Source organism: Prionailurus viverrinus, chromosome B2 (assembly GCF_022837055.1).
Source record: "Prionailurus viverrinus isolate Anna chromosome B2, UM_Priviv_1.0, whole genome shotgun sequence".
Classification (NCBI taxonomy): domain Eukaryota; kingdom Metazoa; phylum Chordata; class Mammalia; order Carnivora; family Felidae; genus Prionailurus; species Prionailurus viverrinus.
Window position 1 is genome coordinate 91,064,368 of NC_062565.1, and position 21,554 is coordinate 91,085,921.

A 21,554-nucleotide genomic window follows, 5' to 3' on the forward strand; every position below is an offset into this window, starting at 1 on the left:
CTCATGTCTTTTTAAGCATCTTTTCTCTAATGCTCAGTATTTTTATTTCTATTATGAAATGCTTTTAACAAATTTCTAAAAATCTCATATATCTTACTAATTTATAATAACTATTAAATATAAAATACATTATTTTACATGCTATTGTTACTCTGTCTCACATTTTAACTTTTTGGAGATGTCTTTGTTGGTCAGAAGTTTTTAATATTTAGGCATCCACATGTGCCACATGTTCCCTTTATAACCTTTGGAGTTTTGCATTTTGCTTAGAGCTTCTCTACCCCCAAGGTTATTTAGATATGCTCTCTTATATTATTTTTAATGTATTGAGAGTTTTGCTTGATATAGTTAAATTATTAATCCATCTAGAATTTTATGGTGGATTTACCAGAGGGAAACACACTATTTTAAAACATTTTAAAATGCAGTATAACTTCCCATATACAGATCTAGATCAGAGCTACCTAGCATATGAAATATAAAATAATTGATATCTAAGTAGTGATTGGGATGAGGAAGAGTGTTAAGGAAGAAGGAAAACTTGAGTGTGATTCCCAGTTTGGGGCTTGAGACTGTGAAGCCATATATAAATATATAGGGAAGATGGCAGAGTTTCTGACATGTTTAGTAAGAGATATCCATGGGATATTAGAATAGGAACATACAAATGCATCTGGATATGGCCAGAAGTCAGAGGGTAAGATTTGGATTACATAGATTTAAGTGACAAAGGCAAAGAAGTATTATTTTCCCAGGGTAAATATTCAGAATGAAAAAAGAAGATGGCAACTGACCGAGACTTGGAGAATGTAAACATTTCAAGGTTGAGTAAAGGAGACAGCAAGGGAGACCGTTAAGAGCAGCTAAGTAGGTGGGGAAAAAAAAATCAAGTGAAGAAAACCAGAGCAGGATCGCATCATGAAACCAAAAGGAATGAAAATTTCAAGATTGAGAAAATGATAAGTTACATCAAATATCAAGAATGAGTAGTGTGAAAAGGTTAAAAAAAAAAAAAGAATTGGTTTGAGGACTGCCTTTTTGATTTAATAAATGGCAATCCTGGTAAAAACATTTTATTACCTATGTTGCAACAATAAACAGACTACAATGGTTTGAAAGTCAAAAGAGAAACAGTGAATACAGATTAATATTTCCAGATGATAGGTGGCAAAAAGAGTTTTACTGAATAGGAGTTATTGGAGAGGGATAGGTTTGAGAAAGGTTTTTTGGTAAAAATGAGAAGGACTTTGCAGTTCTTTTAAGCTGAAGAGACAGTGTCCACTGAGAGCGAGAAGTTAAACACAACACAGGAAAGAAAAGGGATAACATACAGAGTAAAAGGAATGGGTCCAAGGCAAGCGGAGAAGGGGTCTCTAAGGAACAAGGGATAGAATGATGAATATGAATATGGATATGAGGGCAGGGCTGAGGTTTATTCTGGGTGGTGAAAGGAAAGGCAAAGGATGGGAACTGAGGGACTTCAAGCATGAAGGACTCTACTTCCGTTCAGTAAACACATTGCCCTAAGAATGAGGCACGGCAGGGTAGGGAAAAATGTGGGAGAGGTCTGGTGAAGCTTGGAAATGCTCACTTTAGGAAAACAGAAGAAAAGTGGCTCAGAAGTTCCAGGGTGATCCCAATGATGCAGGTAAATTCAGAGTCTATGAACGTAAAGTGACTCGTATATCACTATGTGATCTTCTTTGCTAGTGCTTAGCATCTGGCTAGAGGCATATATATGATTCAAATGATTCATGGATGGAATTATGCCAGATAATCAGGGATAAGTTAAGTAAGTTAAGGTTACTGACAAAAGAAAAATTGGTCATGGTGTCCTGGCTACTTCAGAAAGAAAATAAAACCAGGAGAATATGGATCAAAGACAATAATAAATGGAGAGTAAAGAATTAGAGTTCTTCATTATGTTGAAAAACTAGTATTCATCTGTTTTCTACACATGTAAAATCTACCAACAAACATCATTTTAATACCCATGGAAATTCTTAGACACTGTCTTTTCACTTAATGAAAAGAGAGGCTGACAGAAAATAATCATGAGACATTGGTAAACCAACTTTTGTTTGGACTATTTATGAATAGCCAGGAAGCTCTCAAACTAGAAATAGCGTGTACAGGTCTTTTAAAAACAATGACGAAGATTATGCACATGAGGTGATTACATTTCATTTTATCTAGTATATAAGAAAAATTGTAAATTGTTCATATCTTTTCAGGGGGAAGAAGTGCATACAGAAGAGAAGTGGATGAAATCACTAATATTTACCTATGTTCAATTATATCTTAATACTGCTTAGTCAATATTAGACATAGCTTTGCGACAACAGTTTAGAAATTTTCCTGTCTTTATTTTGGTTAATTTAGAGAGACTTCAATAAAATAAGACTTGGAAGGAAGAAAGAGTACTTTTAATATGAAAACAAAATAGCTAAAGGTTTCTCCATATTAAATCATCTTTATTCTCAAGAACAAAACATATTAATATTTTTTGAATGCTACATTTAAGCTTAAAAACTTACTCATTCCTCCAAAATAAGCTGAAAAATAACTTCCTCTTACCTGCCGTAAAGTACGTGCCACTATGCTTTCTAATACTGGTCCTCTATCTTCATGCAGCAAATGAACTTCATCAAGAATAAGGAGCTTTACAATTTGGGAAAGAGCTACATCTCCAACACTCTTTCTTGTCACTACATCCCATTTTTCTGGTGTGGTAACAAGCATCTATAAGATAAAATGAATTTAAAAAGAGAAAGTATCACATGGATGATATAAATTTCACCTGTGCCATTCAAAAAGAAATATAATTAGCAGGCTTTATGCAGATCAAATAAAAAGTGTTCAAAATATCCTGGAATGATATCTAATTCACCGTAAACAATGTCACTTCAAGAGTGATATTTCTCTCCACTTAAGTTGTGATATTAAGCAGTTATTTAAAACTCAGTGAAGATAGTCTGTCAATAAATTGTTATGAAATTATGTTATAAAATACATACCTTCTTTAAAAAGTATCTTATGATATAAAAAACAAATGAGTCTATCTTTTAAACTACAAACACTGATGATGGCCTTTATTTGAAAAGAAACAAAGAAGTGAAACAAGTGTTAAAAGGAAATGAAAAGGAAACCAAGAATCCACTCTAGGAAAAATAACCTGTTTATACCTATCCAAATTTGAAGGAAGCTTCACTACTAACACAGTTTTTAAAAAACTGCTCTTTAATATCAACTAATATATACCGTACTTTTATACCAAAAAGTAATACATATAATACATATAACTGGCACATAATGGTAACTCAAAGAGTGAGTCACCGAAGATTCTAGGGCATGCAGAGCAGGAGATAAGCCTAAGGCATTCATGTGAACTTCACAGAAGCAGACCATTTAACATGAAACTGTAATTATAAATCTCTTTGTCACATACTAAATTGTTTGCGTACTCTAAACTTATCCTGTTGTGAGAAAAAGATGACAAGTTTAATAATATCTTCTACTATAGTAATACTACATTAGGAAAGAAGCCAATATGTGGATAAATCAAAGAATACAAGATAACAAATCAAAATCAAAGCTTTTCTTAGCCAATAGATCAAGATGAGAGAGACAGATGATAATCACAATTTATCTGTGCTTTGAGGGGGTTGACTAAAGATAAGGGTCAGGTTATTCTGTCAACATTTTGTTATGTTATTTCATGCCTGATTAAGTCAGCTCTGGGGACAATAACTTTTTTTTTGATTGGTGCAAATTATGTATAAATTCTTATCCACAATCTAAATTTATCAATATGACCTGTTGCATTATTAGTGATATCACTGCTTTCATTATGAAATGAACTATATCAACCACAAAGTTTAGCAGCTAAACAGAACATTAATTAACAAACTATAATGAAACAGATTAAGCAATTCATATCAAAGATATGAAATACTACAAATCCAAAGCTACTTAGTTAATTTGCTAACGCTAAATGGCAATGTTGAGATCACATCAAATTTTATTGAAAAGATGTGCTGCTGGAATTAGGTATAAAAAGATGTCTAATAAATTCTGAGATCTAAAATAGGTAAAAAACATTCACTGTGCATTAAAATCTCTTTCAACAAATTTAAAATGAACTTCTACTTTGAATAATGATAAACTTAAAATAACCCAGGATATATTAATATAAATATACCCAGGGATCACTTACTAACAACTCTTTTCATTAAAAGTCCTGGAAAACATGCTTATTTTTCAAAAACAACAATTTCCTACACTGTATATTTACTATCAAAGTATAAAATAAGTAAGCTTATTAGTTGCAAGTGTTAGGAAAGATACAGGATACACTTTTTAAAATTTTATTTAAATCCAAGTTAGTTAACATACGGTGTAGTAATGGTTTCAAGAGTAGAACTTAGTGATTCATTACTTACATATAATAACACCCAGTGCTCATCCCAACTAGTGTCCTCCTTAATGCCCATCATGCATTTAGCCCATCCCTCCATCCAACACCCCTCCAGTAACTCTCCACATATATGTTTGTTCTCCATATGTAACAGTCTTTTATGGTTTGCCTCCCTCTCTGTTTTTATCTTATTTTTCCTTCCCTTCCCCTATGTTCATCTGTTTTGTTAGTATGAAGCTTGGCTACCTACCTCAACATAAACTTAGAATATTATGCTAACACTTTCTTATAATTAACTTTCAGAGATAACAATACGGTAACAAACTGTAAAATCAAATTTTTCAGATATCAAAAACCTATACCAAGGAAATCTTAAAATCCACTTTAGCATTTTATTATACTTTACTTTCAGCATAATGAGAAGTGGCTTCATTTAAATTACTATTCATCACTTCAGTTCCCTGAACTTAAAACGGCTAGAACATAAAGTGTCACATTTGCTTAATGAATTGGAACTCATGCAAGACATTTCCATCTGCTCTTGTATCAGGGCACGGGTTAACTGTCAGCATTTTTACTGTCAACTTAAATTTGTCTAAATACATGTACTTATTCCCTCAGAAACATAAAAAATCATTACTTGAAACTGCTCCAATTTTATCCTGTCCACTGGGAAAATGGCATAGTTGTGATGCTATATACATATTACGATCATGCCAAAAATTCAGCGTATTGAGTTAAAATGCTCATCCATTTGACAAAAGAACCAAAGGACCTAAGACTTGCCAGAACCAATTAATCTAGTAACGCACTTAAACATTAATATTATTATTTTACCTTTTAAAACACTGTGACCTAAGGGAAGTAGCTTTATCTCTTCATTTTTTCCAGCTTTGAGATATTGAGATGTAATATATATAAATTTAAGGTGCACAGGTGATGATTTGATGCAGATACATAATTCAGAATGATTACCACAAAAAGGTTAATTAACCTTTCTATCCCCTCACACTATTACATGTGGGTGTGTTATGTGTGTGTGGTGATAACATTTAAGGTCCACTCTATAAATAAATTTCAAGTATATAACACAGTATTGCAAATTAAAACTGGCATGCTATACATTAGATTGTCAGAAGATATTCATTGTATAGCCATAAGTTTATACCCCTTGACCAATATCTACCCCACTCCCCTATCCTCCAGACCTTGGCAACCACCACTCCACTGTTTAAGTTCAGCTTTTTTATATTCCACATATAAGTGAGAACACACTTGTTTCTCTGTATTGGTTGTTCTGTCTCACTTATTTTATTTAGCATAACATCCTCAAGTCCATCGTGTTGTTAAAAAGTCTGAGTTACCTTCCCTTTTATGGCTAAACAATATTCTATTGTACATATACACTGCATTTTCTTTATCCATTCATCCACTGAGGGGCACTTGGGTTGTTTCTTTGTCTTGGCTATTGTTGATAATGCTGCAAAGAGCATGGGGGTATATGAGGATGAATTTTGTCAAATGATTTTTTTCTGCATCCATTAAGATGATCATATGATCATCTTTCTCTTTCATTCTACTAATATGACCCTCTCATCATTCTATTAATATGAATATGATCCAATATTAATATTTAGATTTTCTATTTCTTAATGAGTCAACAGGTTGTATGTTTCTAAGAATTTATACATTTCTTTTAGGTTATCCAATTTGCTGATGTTTAGTTGTTCATGATATTCTCTCTTGTGATCCTATGTATTTCTACAGTATCAGCTGTAATGTTTCGTCTTTCATTTTTTATTTATTTTAGTCTTTTTTCCTTAGTCAGTATAGCTAAAAGTTTGTCAATTTTGTTTATCTTTTTTAGTAAACCAGCCCTTATTTTGTTGACATTTTCTATTTTTTTTAATGTCTATTTCATTTATTTCTGCTCTGATCATTGTTATTTCCTTTTTGTACTAACTTTGGGTTTAGTTTGTTGTTCTTTTTCTAGTTCCTTGAGGTATAGGTTAGGTTGTTTGTCAACTTTTTCTGCCTTAATGTAGACATATCATAATAAGCTTCCCTCTTAAAACTGTTTTTGCTGCATCCCATACGCACTTAAACATTACTATTAAAAACTTTCCTTATATCTGTATATAGTAAAATTACAGTGTTTAGTTTTCTATGATTGTATCATGACTATTATGAATGAAATCATATGGTATTTGTCTTTCTCTGACTTATTTCACTTAATATTATACTCTATAGTTCTATCCATGTTACTGTAAATGACAAGATTTCATCCTTTTTTTGAGTGAATATATTCCATTATATATATAAAATACCACTTCTTTATCCATCCGTCAGTGGACACTTGGGCTATTTCCATAGTTTGGCTATTGTAAATAATGCTACAATAAACACAGGCTGCATGTGTCACTTGGAATTAGTGTTTTTGTATTTTGGGGACAAATATCCAATAAGTGTGATTACTGGAACATGGGGTAGTCCTATTAATATTTTGAGGAATCTTCATACTGTTTCCCACAGTGGCTCCATTAACTTGCAATCTCACCAACAGTGCACAAAGGTTACTTTTTTGTCTGCATCCTCTCCAACGCTTGCTTTTTCTGTTTTTTTATTTTAGCCATTCTGACAAGTGTGAGGTGATCTCATCGTAGTTTTAATTCACATTTCCCTGATGAGTGATGTTGAGCATCTTTTCATGTGTCTGTTAGCCATCTGGATGTTTTCTTTGGAGAAATGTCTGTTCATGTCTTCTGCTCAGTTTTAATTGGATTATTTGTTTTTTGGGTGTTGAGTTGTATAAGTTATTTATTTTGGATACTAACCCTTTATAGGATATGTCATTTGCAAGTATGTTCTCTCATTCAGTGGGTTGCCTTTTAGTTTCGTTGATTGTTTGCTTTGCTGTGCAGAAACCATTTATTTTGATGTAGTCCCAATAGTTTAGTTTTACTTTTATTTCCCTTCCTTAGCAGACAGATCTAGAAAAATGTTGTTACAGCCTCTTGAGGTAGGCCTGTATTACTATAAACTTCCCTGTTAGAACCACTTTTGCTGCATTTCAAAGATTTTGGACCACTGTGTTTTCCTTTCCATTTGTTTCTATGTAATTTTTTATTTCTTCTTTGCTTTCACAGTTGACCCATTCATTGTTTAGTATCATGTTATCTAACCTCCATGTATTTGTGCTCTTCCCAGATTTTCTCTAATGCTTGATTACTATTTTCATAGTTTTGAGGTCTGAAAAGATGCATGGTACAATTTTGATTTTTTTTTTTTTTTACTTTTTTGAGACTTGTTTTGTGGCTTAATATGTGATCTGTTCTGGAGGATGTTCCACGTACACTTGAAAATGGTCATTCTGCTGTTTTAGGATGGAATGTTCTGAATATGTATGTTAAGTCCATCTGGTCCAGTGTGTCATTCAAAGCCACTGTTTCCTTGTTGATTTTCTGTATGGATGATCTGTCCATTGATTTAAGTGGGATGTTAAAGTCCCCTATTATTGTATTACTATTGATTATTTCCTTTATGTTTGGAAAGGAAACATATTTTATGTATCTGGGTGCTCCCATTTTGGATGCATAAATATTTACAATTGTTATATCCTCTTATTGGACTGTCCCCTTTATTATTATATAGTGCCCTTCTTTGTCTCTTGATAGTCTTTGTTTTAAAGTCTCTTTTGTCTGATAGAAGTATTGGTATGCCAGCTTTCTTTTGACATCCATTTGCATGATAAATGTTTCTCCATCCCCCCACTTTCAATCTGCAAGTGTTTTTCAGTTGAAATGGAGTCTCTTGGAGCAGCAATGGATGGGCCCTGTTTCTTTATTAACTTTGCAACCCTTTTGATTGGTTTAGTCCATTTACATTCAAAGTAATTACTGATATGTATTTATTCCCATTTTGTTACTTGGTTTATGGTTGTTTCTACTATCAAGTAAATTTTTAAAATGGGTCTTACAACTGATGAAATATGGTACATTTAGTTCAAAATATTAGGGATCTATTAACTAAACTAAAGAGCAATATTCCAGAATGTTTGCTTAACACATCTTCTATAGTGACAATACTCAGACTGGAATTGTTACAAATCACATTCTAGTGTTATAGACTAGACCAGGCAACAGTTTGCAGGATTTTGGAACTCTATTTTCCTTTTTAAAATACATAATGACATACCCACTCAACCAAGAAGTTTATAAATTACATGAATGTTTTAATTTAAAGAATAAAGGTAAAGTGTCACAGGGTTTAGATTCAATAAACATACATATAATTACAGTTATACTAACCTCTGCTATACAAATGTCAGCTCTGATTGATGGCAACAGCCCCCATAAAGGAATGTGACAGCTTGCAAATTATACCTGCCCCTGGGGACACTACAACAAATCAGTTAGTTCCAACTATTTCCTTTTCTACATTTTATGTTCTTTCCTCTCCCATCAATTAACATGTGTGAGTACATGCTCACACATGTAAAGCACAAAGTCTTCTGAAGTATCTAGTTTTATTTATGTTAAGGACCACAGCTTTCAATTATAAAATAAAAATATTAAGATTAATTGGAAAATCTTCAAGTACAGAAGTATTCTTACCTCATATTTTTTTTTTTTGAAAGTACAGATATGGTCAAGCAAAAGCATAAAGAATGTAATCTAACATGTATCTTGGTGTTTTCATGTTAGCAAAAACACTGAAACTATTTTGGAAACACTGAAACATTGAAACTATTTCATAGGTAACATTTACTAAATAAAGTATAATTCAATAAGAAATTCTAAAACCTTTGAAGGAACAGAACATAGAGTGCTGGGAAAGGGAGAAACATTTAAAATACTTTCTAGACTACATGTGTTTACAGCTGGAGTAGAATTCTCTTTGCGGCTCTTTTTGTTGATTGGAAGCACTTGCCAACAATCTCAGACCATACATACTGAAGTCTAGCCATCAGCATAAGCCTATAAAGAGTACAATGGTTGGTTACTCTAAAACTTAACTAATTATACTAACAGAGAAAAATACAGAAATTGTTATATTAGTGTGTATAAAAGCCATAAAGACCTTGCTCTCATCTCTAAATGCTTGTCCATAATACTCCAGTATTCCATTCCATTAAAATCTCATAGATGAAGGGTCTAAAACAATTTACAATGATTCCTCTTCTGCTGACTCATGAAGACAGATTTTTGACATGTGAATAATTTGTGGTAGAAACTTGTCCTGTGATAAGTTCTGTTCTGCACAACTGGGGTTATGACTCATAGGGAACAGGTTTCCTTGGTACTATAATGTTTTTTCTCTTTCCTGCCACATGTGCAAAGCTCAGTTTGAGGATCAATTTCTTACAAAAACACTTTAAAATTTCATACTGCAATGCCAAACTACTAAAAGCTCAAAAGTGATGAGCTAAAAAAAATGTATTTTGTAGTAATCAACAAAAATGATTCCAAATAATACCAATTTTATCTCTTCAAACTAATACCAGACATTCACTGTTGAGAGATTCTGCCAATTCAAGAACAATTAATCAAAAGTTTACTTGGGGTCTACTAATGGGCAGGAGAGACAAATGAAGGGAGGATTTTAAAATCTTATCAACAAATTACTGCAGGACATAAGCTGCTGAAAATTACTACAATTAAGAAAATCAGCTGTCCTTACTGAATACCTACTTCAATTATTTGATACCTTTCTATTTAGAAAAAGAACACAGGCAGGACATGTATTCTATTTAATCACAACTTATGGTTATCCAAAGGAGAGCTTCTCTACAGAAGTTTGTACATAACTGCATGTGTAGAGATAGGTGTCTGTGGTTAGGAATACAAACATAAAGCCAAGAAGTTTAGAAGCTTAAATGAGAAACGCAGCAAAGAAGAAATGTGGTCCAAACAATTCCTCACATAGTTACAAAATGATTTGGTCAACAATAGTGGGCAGCTGACCCCACTCAGTCAACTGCTGCTGCCTCTGCTCACCAGAGTATAAACTACACACATAGTGCCAATATGACTTCAGTGCAGATCCATGTGAAATTTTACATTTTCTGCATTTTTTTCTCCTATTCCTTCCATTTCTAAGAAACTTACAGCACCAAAAAAGAGATCAAAAAACAATTGTTTGTTATTGGCTTTGAAGTGACTTAACAGAAATTCACACACACACACTAAAATGGAGGCTTAGGAAAGTGATACAGAACAAAGGCAAATACGCCCCAAGCCAATACTGTATCTGTGAGGAAGCACAAAACCTGACTGTACACTTTCTTGACACACAATTGAAAAAGAAAAACTGGGAGTGATCTCAGCAAAATAGTAGCATAGGAATTTTGTGTTCGTCCCCTCCCCCAGAAAAATCAATTTGAACAACTATCTGTGAATGAAAATCACTTCACAAGAGCTAAGGATTCCAGGTGAGGGATTATAGCACATGGGTGAAGTACAGAAATAAGAAAAGATGCACTGAGGAGAGTAGGAAAGATAGATTCATGTCACCACCCATCCCCAAGCATCCCTCCTTTAAGCCCAGGCAGCCCAGTGCAGAGAAATTCTTTCCCTCATTGCAGAAGGAAATAAGTGTCCATTTTTATCACAGACCCCAGAGCTGGCCTACCCCAGTACCAGGCCAACTCCACAGGCTTTAGATGCTCCTTGGGGGCTCCCGCAAACCTAGGCTCCTGGCTCACCCTAGCACCCATTGGCCCAAGCAGCCCAGAGCAGCATCCACAGCCTCAGGAAGCATCCATGGCACAGGCCACCAGCAGGCTTCTGTGAACCCTGGTCTATGTACACGCAAAGGCGCTAATCACATCATTAATCACAGAAATGCAAATCAAATCCACAATGAGCTATCACCTAACACCTGTTAGGATGACTATTACTAAAAAGGATGCCAGTGTATGTAGAAGGAAAATGCTCCCCAAGTGATTTTGGTATTGCAACTTGAGTTAACAAAATTGGCTACATCTGTCAAATTTCTAGGACCTCAGGACTCCAATAGCCATTCTCTATTCAGTTAACTAAACTGTTTTGACCATACTATCCAGATTTCTTTCAAGCAAATCACTAGCCAAAATGATTTTACCACACTAGCGGCAATGGTTGGGAGCTGAAGTTATACTGTAGTTTAACCTGCATGGGGTATTTCCATTACCTTTACTAATTTATCGTGGAGAAATAGCTTTGTATCTTAATTAGAATTTGTTTAATAATGCTTAATATGTTATTTTTTGAAACTATGCATTTTCCCTTTGTAGGAAGAGTCAATGTTGTATTTAGTGTTCATATCATCAAACTGCAAAACCTCAATCATTAATAGATATATTAGCTATAAGGAGTGGAGCCATTTTGGAGGTAATTTGGCAAAATCTCTCAAAATTTTAAACGCACAAACCCTAGGTCCAGCAACTCATTTCTAGAATTCTAATCTCAAAAAAAGGCCTACAAATCAAAGAGAATGAAATCTTGCCATTTGCAACTACGTGAATGGAACTGGAGGGTATTATGCTAAGTGAAATTAGAGAAAGACAAAAATCATATGACTTCACTCATATGAGGACTTTAAGAGACAAAACAGATGAACATAAGGGAAGGGAAACAAAAATAATATAAAAACAGGGAGGGGGACAAAACAGAAGAGACTCATAAATATGGAGAACAAACTGAGGGTTGCTGGAGGGGTTGTGGGAAGGGGGACGGGCAAAATGGGTAAGGGGCATTAAGGAATCTAGTCCTGAAATCATTGTTGCACTATATGCTAATTTGGATGTAAATTTTAAAAAATATAAAAGAAAATTTTTAAAAAAAGGTCTACACACACAAATGGACATTCATGAAGCTTTTTAGAAGGAAATAATGTAGATGTATACATACTGATATTAAGTTAAAAATCTGATGCATTTTACAGAGACACACAAATATATGAAGTATGATTCTGTTTTTAATACGCTAAAAGAAAATACGCACACACACACACACACACACACACACACACACACACACACACCTACCTCTGCATTCTCCAGGTGTTAAGCTGAAATGTTTAGGAGGCTTTTCTTAAACCATAATACCCTACTAATAATTCCCTTCCATAGGCTTCTCTGGCATTCCTGTGCCCATATTTTCTATCTCAGCATAGTATTTATTACACTATATTGCTTGCTTAAATATCTGCTTCCCTCAATAGACACAGGCACTGAAAAGACAAGGACAGTGACTGTCTTGACAGATACTCTATCCACAATGTCTTAAAGTGGTCTGGCATGTGGTACATACTCAAGAACTGTTGGTGAATCTTATTTTTTGCAGGTAATTATTACTCATAATACTGGTGGTAACTCTTCTTGCCTAATAAGAAAATAGAATATTTCTACACTTAATGGTAGGATTTGTACAATTTATGTTCCATATAGATATTTGGTTTAAAAGTTATGTTCAATACACTGTCACATAATGGATTTTGTGAATTAGCCAGAGGAATGCTCACCTCTCTAATCTATTCATGTACATTTACCAAATGGAAAAATCTCAAAACATATTCAAAGAAAGAGGGTTATTTACTGAGTCCTGGACAAAGAAGATGCTGCTCACCCTGTGCCTTGGGGGATGACAGTCCCAGTATCTGGATGTTATTTCCCTTCAATGAATGTTGTTGAGAAAAGATGAGACTTTAATAGCTCTTCATGGATTAAGTTAAGTGGCTTGAATCTCTGTCTTATTGGGAAAAGCAGACTTGTATTTCAGAGTATCACTCAAAGAGGAGTGAATATAATTTGAACATTCTGTAATCAGGACTTAGAGATTTTTCATAATGCTCCTCTCCTGCCCTCCCACCCCTATTCCACCAAGCCAACCCCAGGCCTTTCCCAACAGAACAGGCCAGCATTTCTGATGTCCCATATGCAATAGCTGAGGTGTCCTAACTTAATTTCCTCCAACCAAGAAGAAAAGTGGGTAGTCCTATTAATATGGACTGAAACTTTATTTTTATAAACACAATTTATTAGTACTTCTAAATCTAAGTATTCTTATGGGCGTGTCTCACTTATCAATACAGTATCTCTGATATATTGTGCTTAATGAGAACACATTCAATATCTTTCAGCGATGCCTCGATTAAATATTTATTGTGTATCTATCTACTACCAAAAATCTTAGTTTCCCTCATAATAAAATGAAGAAATAACAGTACCTACATATCAGTGGATTATAATGAAAATGGAACACATTAATATACATAAAATATTTAGGATAATGCTTGACACGTAATAGGGATCAATTAGATTTTCTAACATCATCAGCATCATCCTGTGTCTCCTCACTGTAATGTACCAGACACTAAGTTGTGTACTATGCTATGGTGAGGAAAGATAAAGGCAGACAGATAAAGCTCTTGATATCATAAAGCTTACATTGTAATGCAGGTGGAGTGGTAGTAGGCATTATACAAAAAAACCTGTGAAATGCAAGATTTTACTTGTGATAAGTTACTAAAGACAACTTAGATACTATTCATGATGCAACAAATTGTTAGGAAAATTTGACCTAACCACAGAAACCAGAAAAGGCTTTATCAAGAAAGTGACATTTGAGGGGCACCTGGATGGCTCAGATGGTTAAGCATCCAACTCTTGATTTCAGCTCAGATCATGATTTCACAGGTTTGTGGGTTTGAACCCTATGTTGGGCTCCGTGCTGACAGTGCAGATCCTGTTAGGGATTCTCTCATTCCCTCTCTCTGTCCCTCCCCCACTTGCACATGCTCTGTCTCTCTCAGCAATAAAATAAACTTTAAAAAAGGAACCAATATTTGATTTAACATCTAAAAGATGAAAGGCAATTAATGAGGTGAAGGAGAAAAAGAGAGTTATAGGCAGAAGCAGAGCATGTACACAGAGCATGTACATAGGACAACATGGATGGAAGAGAGTAAAGACAGGCAGAGTAAAGGGCTGGGCACAGAGGCTGAGAGGACTGAAGTTTGGTGGGAAAGAGATGGGAAGGGTCAGATGATGCATAGCCTTTCAGCTACCTCTAGCTACTCTTTTCACACTGTAGAGCAGCCTGGAAAACTATTAGTGGCTTTCTTTTCCTTCCTTTCTCTTGTCTCGTCTTGTCTACTCCCTCCCTCCCTCCCTCCCTCCCTCCCTTCCTTCCATTCACTCATTCATTCATTCATTCATTCTGATTTTTCTTTAACATTTATTTATTTATTTATTTATTTTTAAATTTTTTTTTTCAACGTTTATTTATTTTTGGGACAGAGAGAGACAGAGCATGAACAGGGGAGGGGCAGAGAGAGAGGGAGACACAGAATCGGAAACAGGCTCCAGGCTCTGAGCCATCAGCCCAGAGCCTGACGCGGGGCTCGAACTCCCGGACCGCGAGATCGTGACCTGGCTGAAGTCGGACGCCTAACCGACTGCGCCACCCAGGCGCCCCGTAACATTTATTTATTTTTAAGAGACAGAGAGAGACAGAGCATGAGCAGGGGAGGGGCAGAAAGAGAGGGAGACACAGGATCTGAAGCAGGCTCCAGGCTCTGAGTTGTCAGCACAGAACCCGACATGGGGCTCAAACCCATGAACCACAAGATCATAACCTGAGCCAAAGTCGGACACCTAACTGACTAAGCCCAGGTGCCCCTCATTCGTTCATTTTGGATTGCTGTTTTTCATAGGAGAGGGTATGGGAGTGAAAAGGGAAGGATGAAACAGTTCAGACTGCATTTCTGGCAACTTAAGGGGAAAGAATAGAAGGGAGCAAGTTGGATGCTGGTACCCCAGTTAGAATACTATAGAAGGAATCAAGGTGAGAGATGATAGAGGCATTAGTGAAGGAAGCATTAGTGAAGATGGAGAGGATATGGATGAATGTGAGAAACACATAGGAGATAAAATAAAAAATTAATAAGAACTGGTGCTGGATTGACTGTATTCACCTTACATTTATTTATTTATTTTTTTTAATTTTTTAACGTTTATTTATTTTTGAGACAGAGAGAGACAGAGCATGAACGGGGAGAGTCAGAGAGAGAGAGTGGGAGGGAGGGAGACACAGAATCTGAAACAGGCTCCAGGCTCTGAGCGGTCAGCACAGAGCCCGACGTGGGGCTCGAACTCACGGACCGCGAGATCGTGACCTGAGCCGAAGTCAGACGCTCAACCGACTGAGCTACCCAGGCGCCCCAACCTTACATTTAAATATAGAGTATATTTAAGCGTTATCTTTCCCCAGAGAAAAGTAATGTAAAAATATATTCTGCTGAAAATTTCCCATGTGTCAGATATTTTACATCTCTCTGCTCTCTTCCTGGTTCAGGATGAAATAATCACAAATGAAACATTAAGAAATAGTTAACATAGCTACAAGTTACCCTCTGAGAAAAATTTTCAAACTTGATTTGAAAATATAACATAAGAAAATTAAAGTTGGTTAGCCTCTTCATCTTTTCTAGGCCCATTAGCTGCCATACTGTTACTTATGCAACAAACTACTTTTTACAGATTTACCTCAGTAGCTGTAGGATAACAGTTGAGGTTAAAAAACAAACAAAAAAACAAAACAAGATATAAAGGAATACTAGAAACTGAGGCCTGTTTTTATAAAAAATAATTAGTTATTCAAAAATTTTAAATGTAGGTTTCACTGGATAGCCTTTGAAAATTAAAGAAAAACACCCACTTTAAGGGATGCGCAATTACAAAAGACCATAGATAAAACATCCTTTAATATTCAGTACATCTCACATTTCTGAGGAAGATAAAAGTAATTTTTCACAATGATACTAATGTTTGTGGTTAGCGAGTTCCCATCTTAAAACTTACAGGTGGCAGGATTTTTCTGAAATTTAATGAGTAAAAGAAGACTTAGAATCAGCATCATAAATATTGAACATTTATTTTTGCTTCCTTGTTTATAGGGAAAGTAGACTGTTTCTAAGCATGCTATGCACTGTATTATTTTACAATAATATACATTGTTATATTTTACTTTAAGAGAAAGAAAACACTAAGCTTTTTATTGGTTTTTGCTCTGTATTTGGGTAAGTTAGCATGATAAACTTTGCAGTCAGCGCTCTTGAAGTAATTTAAAAATATGTTTTCTAATACTTTGCTTTGTTTTATATTCTTACGGGACACTGTGTAAAAAAAATCAGCGGTGCCTGGGTGGCTCAGTCAGTTAAGCGTCCAACTTGGGCTCAGGTCATGGTCTCAAGGTTCGAGGGTTCAAGCTCCGTGTCAGGGTCTGTGCTGTTGACTCAGAGCCTGGAGCCTGCGTCAGATTCTGTCTCTCTTTCCCTCTCTGCCTCTCTCACTCACAAATGTATAAACATTAAATATATATATATATATATATATATATATATATATATATATATATATATATAAAACAATCACATGATAGAAACAAAAAGTAACTAAATTGTGGTATTAAGCAGACAAAAAGAAAAAAAGAAACGATTAAGAATAGGACCCCCCCCTTCACTCCTGTGATACAATGAAATAAGCTATTTTTCTGCAAAGTAACACTCATGGATTAGGCAAAATTGTTATTCCAAATTTTTTTTAGTAAAGGCAAAGATAATTAGATTCCCAAGTGCTTTTAAATTATACTCTAAGGGTCTCAAATAATACATAATTTGCATCCATAAAACAGATTTTTATGCCTCAAAAATTATAGTTCTTTCAGGACTCCCTTTCATCCAACTATATTAAGAACAAAACAGTTAAAAACAGTAGTTTATACACAGAAGTGGGATTTTTTACTCAAAGCATTTTAATATATTTTATGAGTAGCTGTTAAACCTTGCAAAAGTAAAAATAATACCTAACACTAAGAATTCCAAGATGCTTCAGAGTAATTTATAGCTTACTTACTAATAAAAGTAATGAGACATTCTTCAAAATAGAGCTCTCATTACTTCTTAATGGCATGTGTTCAAATGCAGGAAATGGTTGGCCTGGCAAATAATATTGACATTTCATCATGGATTTTAAAAGTGGTAGCTTTTTAATTCCATTATGTTTAAGCACATGGTTAAACCTTTTTAAACTAATCATTCTTTTTAGAGATTGGCTGCTTTCAGATTTCAAGTTTTATTCCCCTTTTTTAAGATCTCTAACTAAAAGGAAGCTTAAAATTTTCATTTTGGTTATTGTTTAATTACACAAAATTAGAAATGAAAATCAGGAAAAAAAGACTAGAAAAAGCAAAATGTTTATGTTATTAAAGGATTGAAAAGTCATTACTGCCACCAAAAACACACTGATTGTGTTTGTGAAGTCACTTGAAAAATTAAGCTTAAATACAAGAATCACCTTCAAACCAGTATTCTTCAAAACCAGAAAAGAATACTGTTGCTGTCTACTATTCTTATTCTGAAATAAGTACTTTAAAAAACAAATCCCAACACCAAACAAATGAAGGCAAGAAGGAAAATAAGCAACATTATAACAAATATAAATACCACAATAGGGGCGCCTGGGTGGCGCAGTCGGTTAAGCGTCCGACTTCAGCCAGATCACGATCTCGCGGTCGGTGAGTTCGAGCCCCGCGTCAGGCTCTGGGCTGATGGCTCAGAGCCTGGAGCCTGTTTCCGATTCTGTGTCTCCCTCTCTCTCTGCCCCTCCCCCGTTCATGCTCTGTCTCTCTCTGTCCCAAAAATAAATAAAAAAACGTTGAAAAAAAAATTAAAAAAAAATACCACAATAACTTCTAAACTAAATCCATATCTTAGAATATTTAGATTCATCATTGAGACTAGGTTTTTCAACTGGCTTGAAAATTGCATCTGTGCAGAAGTAGCTCAATGAATAGTGACTTCAAATGATTAGCATTCTTTACTGATTTCATGAAATAGGCACACAGTATTTTAGTGAGCTAGATAAATGACTTTATCTTGAATGTCAGTTATACATGGCAGAAGTTCAGATTTTTACAAAACCCAGAAGTTGAAACAAATCTTTCATGCTGATAAAGTCTACTCTGTGCATCATTTCATTTCCTCTTAGTTTTTTATTCCGTATTTCACTAGCATGTAGTTTAAATGTATGCTATTTTCTCTTAGCTCTTCATACCAAATAGAGCCACTGGATGAGACAGGGAGGTGGGGGAGAGGTAATGATTATTATAAGTAAGCTATAAAACTATGCTGGATTTTCCAGAGCAAAATATAATTAACAGCAATATGGCAATCTCAGTGCCTATATATGTAATATATAGAGACAGGGACTGGGGGGGCACCTGTGTGGCTCAGTCGGTTAAACATCCAACTCTTGGTTTTGGCTCAGGTCATGATCTCAAGGTTTGTGGGTTCAAGCCCCACATCGGGCTCTCCGCTGACAGGACAGAGCCTGCTGGGAATTCATTCATTCTCTCCCTCCCCCCCCCCCCCTTCTCTCTCCATCTCTCCCTTAATCTCTGTCCCTCCCCTGGTCACTTGCTCTCTCTCTCTCTCTCTCTCGCTCGCTCTCTCTCTCAAAAATAAATAAACTTAAAAAAAGAGCGAGCGAGCGAGAGAGAGAGAGAGAGACAGGGAATGGAAGTTAAGCTGGTTTCTAGTATGACTATAGTTAATGATAAAAAAGGATAACATCAAACTGATTTGGTAATGAGAAATTATGAAAAGACAAATCAATGCAAATGCCATTCCTAGTCACCAATATGAACGTGTTAAAATGCTGGTCCTTACAGGGTTGTTTTGAAGTTTCAACATTATTAAGCATTTATGCCAATTTTTCAAAACTACTGAGCTATTTTATTTATATGTTTTAATTTTTAGTACAGATTTCTAGTCAATCATGCACACTCTGATTTTTCTAATAGGAATAGTTTAAAAACTGTAAATAAATATCAAAGCAAGAATTAAATAAACCATGTAATATACATACAATGTTGTATATTTCTGAGGAGAGAAGGCTCTCCAGGATCCTTGCAAAGCTGGAAACAGAGATTTCTCAACTGTACAACTGAAAATTGTATCAAAATTGCTTCAGTATCAAGGAAGCCTGACATCTGTAAACGTGTCCTTAGAATGAAGCCCAGAAACTGTAAGCCTAAAATCTATGACAGGGGAGTAGCTTAATAGTGATTGGTTTCTTTCTTGACTGCAGCAGGATATTCTGTATACTGAAACTCCATGCCCCTTAACAAAAGAAAAAGCATATGTATGCACATACACTGCTTCAGCTTCTGTCCTTTGTATTTCTACAATGCTTCCTTTAAGCACTACATTGTCACTGTCCAATAGAACTTTCTGTGATGACAGTAATGTTCTGTACCTGAATTGTCTAATTTGGTAACCACTGGTGATTACTGAGCAGCTGAAATGAGGCTAGTGCAAATGAGGGAAATAAGTTTTAATTTTCCAAAATTTTACTTAATTTTAATTTAAAAAGTCACATGTGGCCAGTGGCCAGTATACTGAACAACACTGCCCTATATTCTCAATTTAATAAATGAGGACACCACACAAACACATGGTTTGTACTGAATACGGCAGGTTTGTGTGTGTGGTCCTTTTCCAACAATCAGTAATCTACTTTGTATGATTATTTAATGTCATGCAAACTATTTGCAAAGACACATCACCAAAGAAGATATACAGATGCCAAAAGGCACATGAAAAGATGCCCAACATCATTAAATGTCATTACATTATTATAGATATATATCTACTGAGATGAATCATTGTTTATGGTATATTGTCAAATAAAACAAATAAAGCAATTTATTTGTATGGTTTTATTAAAAGAAAGCTAATGCCTATTAAGAACTTATATACCAAGCACTGTTCTAAACAACTCACATGTATAAAATCAATTAACTCTCATGTACCACTATGCCATACTGTCTTTTATTAAATATATGAATATACCTTAGCACAAGAATGAAAAATGGTAAGTATGTACTTGTAATAACTTGTGATTGGATAGGTTTTTCTTGGCTATTTTTAAATTTCTTGTTATGAAAGAATATATGTTACAATGAGATAAAAACAATAAAAAATGTAAAGTATTAAAAAGAAATTAAATACTTAGGATCTGTAATTCTAGGGTGTTGGGGGCAATTTTCCCCTACTTTTCAAAAAATTTTGAATCTCTTTTCAGTCAGTGTTGCATTGCCATTATAATAGTGTTTTTCAGGGGCTTCAAGGTCTGCAAAATAATTCAAAATAAACAGCTGCTATCTCCCACTTAACACTTTTATAAACTGTTCTTTCTCTACTCTATGGATACTAGATAAAATTGCATAATAACAGGAAAAGTTAGCAAAAACTAACCAAAACATATAGAATTTATTTGAAAATATACCCTGAAATAACCAAAACAACTCTGAAAGAGAACAAAGTAGGAGGACTCACAGGATTTCAAGACATATTATATAGCTATATTAGTCAAGACAGTGTGGTATTGGCATAAAGATAAACATACAAAATCAATAGAACAGAATTCAGAAAGAGTCACACATATATGGTCAATTGGTCTCAATAATAAGTGCCAAAGCAATTCAATAGAGTAACTCTTTTCAACAAATGGTGCCCAAACAGCGGGTATCCATATGCAAAAATAGTGAACCTCACCCCTTACTTCTACCTTTCACAAAAATCAACTCAAAATGCATCATATCCTAAAACTAAGAAATTTCTAGAAGAAAACATAGGAGAAAATAATACTTATCTTGTACTTAGGATATATTTTTAAAACAGGATACAAAAAAGAATGAACTATAAAAGAAAAAGTCAATAAATTGGGACTCTATAAAAATTAAGTATTTGATTTTCAAAAGACATTGCTATGAACATGAAAAGGCAGGTCATTAACTAGAAGAAAATACTGCAAAGTACATACCGAACAGAGGATCTGCATTTAGAGTCTTACACAAGTCTTGTGACTCAACAGTAAGACAAACCACCCACTTAAAATACTTTAAACAAGGCAAACTATTTGTAAAGACACATCACCAAAGAAGATATACAGATGCCAAAAAGGCACATGAAAAGATGCCTAACATCATTAGTCATTAGGGAAATGCAAATTAAAACCACAATGAGATGCTACTACATAGCCACTAAAACAACTAAAATTAAAAAAAAAAATCATATAAGTGTTATAGAGGAT

The 21,554-nt window shown here is 34.6% G+C and overlaps 1 protein-coding gene across 1 annotated transcript in view; it reads right to left on the reverse strand.

Annotated features, from left to right (window-relative positions):
- Window positions 1–21,554, reverse strand: part of ASCC3 (activating signal cointegrator 1 complex subunit 3) — a 361,738-nt gene that overhangs the window by 222,265 nt on the left and 117,919 nt on the right. The window contains exon 11 of the mRNA XM_047858492.1: window positions 2,578–2,742. Within this exon, the coding sequence (XP_047714448.1) occupies window positions 2,578–2,742 (165 nt within the window). The remainder of the gene's footprint in view (window positions 1–2,577; window positions 2,743–21,554) is intronic.